The sequence below is a fragment of the Chamaea fasciata genome, unplaced genomic scaffold (assembly GCF_029207755.1).
Source record: "Chamaea fasciata isolate MVZ Bird 193981 ecotype frontalis unplaced genomic scaffold, bChaFas1.0.hap1 SCAF_1, whole genome shotgun sequence".
NCBI classification, from domain to species: Eukaryota; Metazoa; Chordata; class Aves; order Passeriformes; family Sylviidae; genus Chamaea; species Chamaea fasciata.
In genome coordinates, this window is record NW_027094086.1 from 47183298 (window position 1) to 47189297 (window position 6000).

The following is a 6000-nucleotide window of genomic DNA, read 5'->3' on the forward strand; positions in this document are numbered from 1 at the left end:
TAACATCACCTTGCCTCAACTTGCATTTGGGTCAAAAGTATTTTGAGCCACTGACAATATTTTAAGTTGGTAATATGAGGTTCAAATGCCTATTCAAAATGGACTTCTGGTCCATTACTAAGTTTGTGTGTCTGTTAATATGCATAATGTAGCATGTCAACTTTAAAGTAATTTTAGATTTTTTAAGCAAAAAGTAAGCTTTCTCCCCACTTGCACCAGCTTCCAGTTCTCCATGTTCTGCTTTACCCTAGCAGGCTGAACATCATGTTTGTCTACACCAGCCCCATTCTTCAAATCTTTACACATTTTGTCTTATAATCACATTTCTCTATATAATCTTCAATTTCTTCTGTGGACATGACCTTCCTATACACATTTTATTTGTCATCTTGTACTATTTCTCTTTCCATTAAGATGGAAGTTGGAAACTTTACCAAGCCTTCTCAGATGTTAGAATCATTCATGCAGAATGAAATGTTTCTTTGGTAAGAGACAGAAGATGGTTGGATTTCTTGTGAGATAATAGCCCTGATCTCATGATTTATGTCCTGGCAGCTTGGAGGGCCAACCATGTGTCCTGGGGTGCATGAGGCACTGTTGTCATCCAGCCAAAGGATGCAGTTGTCTTCTCTGCACTGGGGCAGCCTCAGTCTGTGCCCTTGTATGCCGTTTTAAGCACCACAATATAAGAAAGACGCGATGCCATCAGAGAGCATGCAAAGGAGGGGCACAAAGGTGGTGAAGGACCTTGAGGGGTAGCCACATGAAGAGAGGCCGAGGTCACTTGGCTGCTCCAGACTGGAGGAGACAGAGAGGAGACCTCACTGCAGCCCACAACTTCCTCTTGAAGAGGACAGATGAGGAGGGACAGACACTGAACTCTTCTCGCTCACAACCAGCAACAGGATTCAAGGGAATGTCACAAAGCTGTGTCAGGGGAGGTTTAGGTTAGGTAAGGAAAAGGTTTTTCACCCAGAGGGTGCTTGAGCACTGGAATAGGCTCCTCAGGGAAGTGGTCACAGCACCAACCCTGACAGAGTTCAAGGAACGTTTTAGACAATGACCACAGGCACATGGGGTGATTACTGCCCCTGTGCGGGGCCAGAAGTCAAACTCATTGATCCTGATGGGTCCCTTCTAACTCAGGATACTCTATGATTTGACAATTCATGTTGTGATTTAATACTCAGTGAAAAACTCCTGGCTTTATTTAACACAGTTGTCTCTTCTCTTAGCTGGAGGAAGTTTTAAAAACATTTTTGAATTGCAAATGCTCTTAAGAAGTGAAGAATCTGCAAAAAAATAAGTTCTTTTGACAGTTTCTTTCCTTCTTGTATGTCTAGAAATCCACAAAGTTACAAGGGGTAAAAGAACACTCTAGTTCAGCTTTCCTGCTAGTGTCAGGGTGGTTCACCAAAACAGTACCATCCTGCTGCCTGAGGGCTCCATCTTCACTGTCTATGTCCTTGGTTAACCTCCATCCCTCTGGCAGCTTCCACAGATACTCAAAAAGTTTAGACTGATGAGAACTAGGACAGAGTCAGCATTGTTCAAGCTGAATACAAAGATTGATATCTGACAGTTTCAAATATGAGTTAGCACTGAGGGAACCTAATATGGCTACAAGCACTAAGGACAGTGGTGCCGTCTAGAAAAGACCTATGAAAATACCACATCCACTGGTATTTGATTCATGTTCATATAGTTATCACCACTAGAAGGTAGAGGATTTTGACTTCTAAAAAACATAAGCTCCTGAAAAAGCATATGCAGATACAGATGCTACACGCAGATGATTTTTCAGACCCTACTATCTTCCCTCAAGTATAACTTAAAACAAAAATACTCACAAACAACACCTGAAAACTCATTAAGTGCTTTAGTGTGACAGTAAGCACAGTTCCAACTACACGTTGTATCTGGCACACAACTGAATATTCATCTTCTTCAGATTCTCTGTAGATCAGTATATGAGCTGTAACCACCAGAAGACAAAATACCACCCTCCCATGTCCAACACAGAAATAAGAGTTCTGTGGCACATAACTTCAAAGTACCACCACTCTTCATAGGGAAGACTTTACTCATGTGGATATGCACATGAAACACAGCTGCAATTCCAACCCTGGTTTCCTCAAGGCCTGCATTATGACCAGCTTTCAAATATAACAGATTTTAGGCTCAGTAGTCAGCTTTCTTTTGACAGTTTCTTTCTTACATGCTTAGAAATCCACAAAGCTAAAAGAGGAAAAAGAATACTCCAGTTCAATATTCATTACTTTCTGGAAGATGTAAAAATGCAGAAGAGCAAAGAAAAATACATACTACCTGTTTCAGAAACAAGGTAGCCTACTGTCCCATAAAGACAGAACCATTAATGTGAATTCTTCATGAGATCTTTCAGGTGGCAAATGAATTTAAATACTGAAGTAAGAAAAAGCAGAATCAAAACCACCAGTTTCTAAGAAATGGTTTTAAGTAATTTAAGTGATGTGGCTACTGGAAGGGAAGTTTTGCTGAGTATCTCCACTCCTCCCTCCTACAATGTATTAATAAATGTTAGCTTCTGAAACAGAGCTAAACTACCTGCATAGGCAGTAGTTTAGAATTAACACTTTCTACAAGAAAGGTCACTTAAAATACAGACAACACACACTCATATCAAGTTTAAAAAGCTGCATGGCATCAAACATCTTTGACCGCTAGCATCACAAATTACAGACATCAATATTAAATTATGGAGAGCTTCTAAACCCTCCTCATTTGCCTAACCAGCCCCATTTAGGATGGGTTCTATTTCATAACTCCAAGCACACACCTATAAAAACACACTCATTAAGACTGCATGCAAACAAACATATAATAGCACTGCTTAAATCCTTGCAAAAAGAACACATTCAAGACAAGCACAGATCCAAAAGCTGTTGGGAAAAACAAGTGGCCCTCACTGCACATATCTCCAGAATTCACATTTATAGGAAGTTGAGTATACTTTGCTGCATTTTCTCTCCTATATGAAATCCAAATTTTCAACATACAGTTAATCTGCAATTCAATAAGGGCTTATTAGTTCACAGCAAAAGGAAGCCTGCTACAAATTTTGGGATGAAAGAAAAAGTTTTTAAGTGCGTCTGAAAATCTCCCGCCCAAGATATCAATTATCAATTTATGAACCATAAACTACTAATCTTATGAAGAGATTCCTATTTACTCCTTGCAGGGGGCATTTAAAAGCCACGATTCAAAAAGTACACTGAACTCGGAGACATTTCTTGATAAAATCAAACAAAGAAAAGCCTGCATCTGGCAAAAAAGACTGGCAAGTTTCTGCATTTAAGATATCTTATGTAATAAAGCCTTCTAGATAATCAAGAGAAGATTTTGCAGAAGAAATCATTATTCACCCTTTCAAGGGAGGATTAAGCTCAATTTTGAGAACAGGAATCTTAACAATTTCACTCCCTAGTACTACTTTAAAGTGTAAGAAGCTTCACATATTTAGAATTCCTAGACTACTTCCAGATTCACACTACTGAGAGAAAGCAATGGCACAGCACAAGCAAAAGTGAAGGAGAGGAAACCACACTGAGTGTTCCTTAACTGGCACCTTAAAAAAATTTCACAACACAAAAGCATGCAACCAAAACCAACAGGTTCCTTAGATACACAGAACAACTGAGGACTTCAAAAGAAAGAAACACACAAGAAGTAACTCATAGGATGCAACTTCACAAGACAAGGACCTGGCCATCATGGACAGGGTTTAGTGGTGGTCTTGGCAGTGCTGGGTTAAGAACTGGACTTCATGCTTATGCATGTGAGGAATACAGAATTGGACCTTGCTTGTCACCTGCAGCATTCCATTTAGTTCTACACAACAGTACTTTGTGTTACACAGCAGTATATACTAGACACAAAATGACACGTTTAATATTAACCTGTTGCAGGTACACAAAAAAGTGTTATTCCCTTGTTGTTATTACTAAGGGCAATGTTCTTAATGTGTCTTACTCCCTGCATTCCACTGCCAACCATCCTTTCTGTAAACAAGATTTAAATACATAAGTACACCATCACTATGAAGTTCTATTTTGAGTCAACCAAAGCCTTTTTTAATCATACAGACAGCAGCATTATAGTGCATATTAATTATTTAGAACGTATGCGCAATTACAGCAGCAGCTCAAGCCCGAGTGGAAGACATTAGTCCTAAGAAAAGCAGCAAGCACAGGTATTGGCAACCTTTTCTTTAAGCCTGACTTACACAGCTGCACTAATGCCATCCCTACCAGATGCCTACTTAATGCAGAAACCTAGACACGGTGTATGTGGGGATTATGAACATAATCTTACAGCCCTAAGACAATCACAGCAGCACTCACAGACCTTTCGTTGCTATCCACTTTGTACACTGAAGCCCGCATCAGACCACACACGAGCACCGGAGCGAAAACCCCCCAGGACATATCTCCGGCCACACGTGCGTGTTTACACATACACGAGGGCCAAATGCAGACAGTGCTACCGAGGGACCCCGGCTCAGCCCTTCTCCACCCCTCCAACAGGTCGCCAGACACCCCCCGCCACAGCACAGCACAGCCCACCCCCGAGCCCTTCTGGGCAAGAAGGCCAACAGAATCCTGGGATGCAACAGGGAGAGCAGGGCCAGGGGTTGAGGGACGTGATCCTGTCCCTCTACTCAGCCCTGGTGAAGTCACATTTGAAGTGCAGTGGCCACTTCTAGCTTCCTCACTACAAAGGAGCTATGGGGCTCCTGAAGCGGGTCCAGCAGAGGGCAACGAGGATGAGTGGGGGACTGGAACATCTCTCTTACGAGGAAAGGCTGAGGGAGCTGGGCCTGTTCAGCCTCAAGAAGAGATGACTGAGAGGGGACCTCATCAATGTGTATAAATAACTAAAGGAAGGGTGCCAAGAGGATGAAGCCAGGCTCTCCTCGGTGGTTACAAACAGTAGGACAAGAGGCAAAGGGCAGAAACTGACTGATGCACAGGAAGTTCCACCTGAACATAAGGAGGAGCTTCTTTACTGTGTGGGTGACCCTGCACGGGAACAGATTGCTCAGAGAGCTCGTGGAGTCTCGCTCACTGGAGATATTCAAGAACGGTCTGGGGACAATCTTGTGCCATGTGCTCTAGGATGCTGAGCTGGGTGGTTGGACCAGATAACCCACTGCGGCCCCTTCCAATCCGACCCAACCTGTGATCCTGTGAAACACGCGTGCCCCTTCCCAGCCCCTGAGACCGAAGCAGCGACCGGCAGCACCGACCCTTCCCGCTCCGAGGGGCCGGGCGAGGCTTCCCGCGCCGGCGCCCCCTGCGCCCCACGGCCCCGCCGGCCGCTCACCTCCCGCCCGCGGGGGCGGAGGAGCCGCGCCGCGGGAAGAGGCCGGGGAGCGGGCGGCGGAGGGGCGGCCGGGACTGACCTGTATTTCTTGAAGAGCTGGTCGGACTCGCGGAAGCCGTTGTTCAGCAGCATGTTGATGCCGGCCAGCGCCAGCTCCGAATCCTCGATGGGCAGCGGTGCTTCCCCGTCCTCCCGCTGCTCCGAGCCGGCCATGACGATGAGGAGGCTGCGGGACCCAGCCGACTCTCCCCTACCTTCCTACCTACGCACCTACCTACCCAGCTGTCTACCAATCCACCCCTTCCCGGGCAGCTTGGTGCTGCCTCGGCGCGCCTGCGGGAGGAGCCGGGAGCGCCCGGTGCCCGCGGAGGCGCGAACTCGGTGCTGCCGCAGCCGCTCCGCGCCCGCAAACGCTCCGAAAGCGGCGGCGCCTGCCCCGCGCCCCGGCGCGCACGCGCGCGGCGAGGCCGCGCAGGCGCGGGGCTGGCGCCGGGTGAGGGGCTGCGGGCGCCGCGGCTGCGGGGCGGCTCCGCCCGTGGCGGGGCTGCGCTGGCGGAGCTGGCCGCGGAGCCTTCGGGCGCCTTGCGCGGAATCACACACTCTCTTGGTTTGGAAGGGATCCACAAGGGTCTTCGA

At 46.5% G+C, this 6000-nt stretch overlaps 1 protein-coding gene across 1 annotated transcript in view; it reads right to left on the reverse strand.

The window, feature by feature from the left end:
- TTC39C (tetratricopeptide repeat domain 39C) overlaps positions 1-5723 on the reverse strand; it is a 38612-nt gene extending 32889 nt beyond the window's left edge. The window contains exon 1 of the mRNA XM_066182426.1: positions 5444-5723. Coding sequence (XP_066038523.1) covers positions 5444-5577 — 134 coding nt within the window. The 5' untranslated portion in view covers positions 5578-5723. The remainder of the gene's footprint in view (positions 1-5443) is intronic.
- Between the last annotated feature and the right edge of the window lie 277 nt (positions 5724-6000).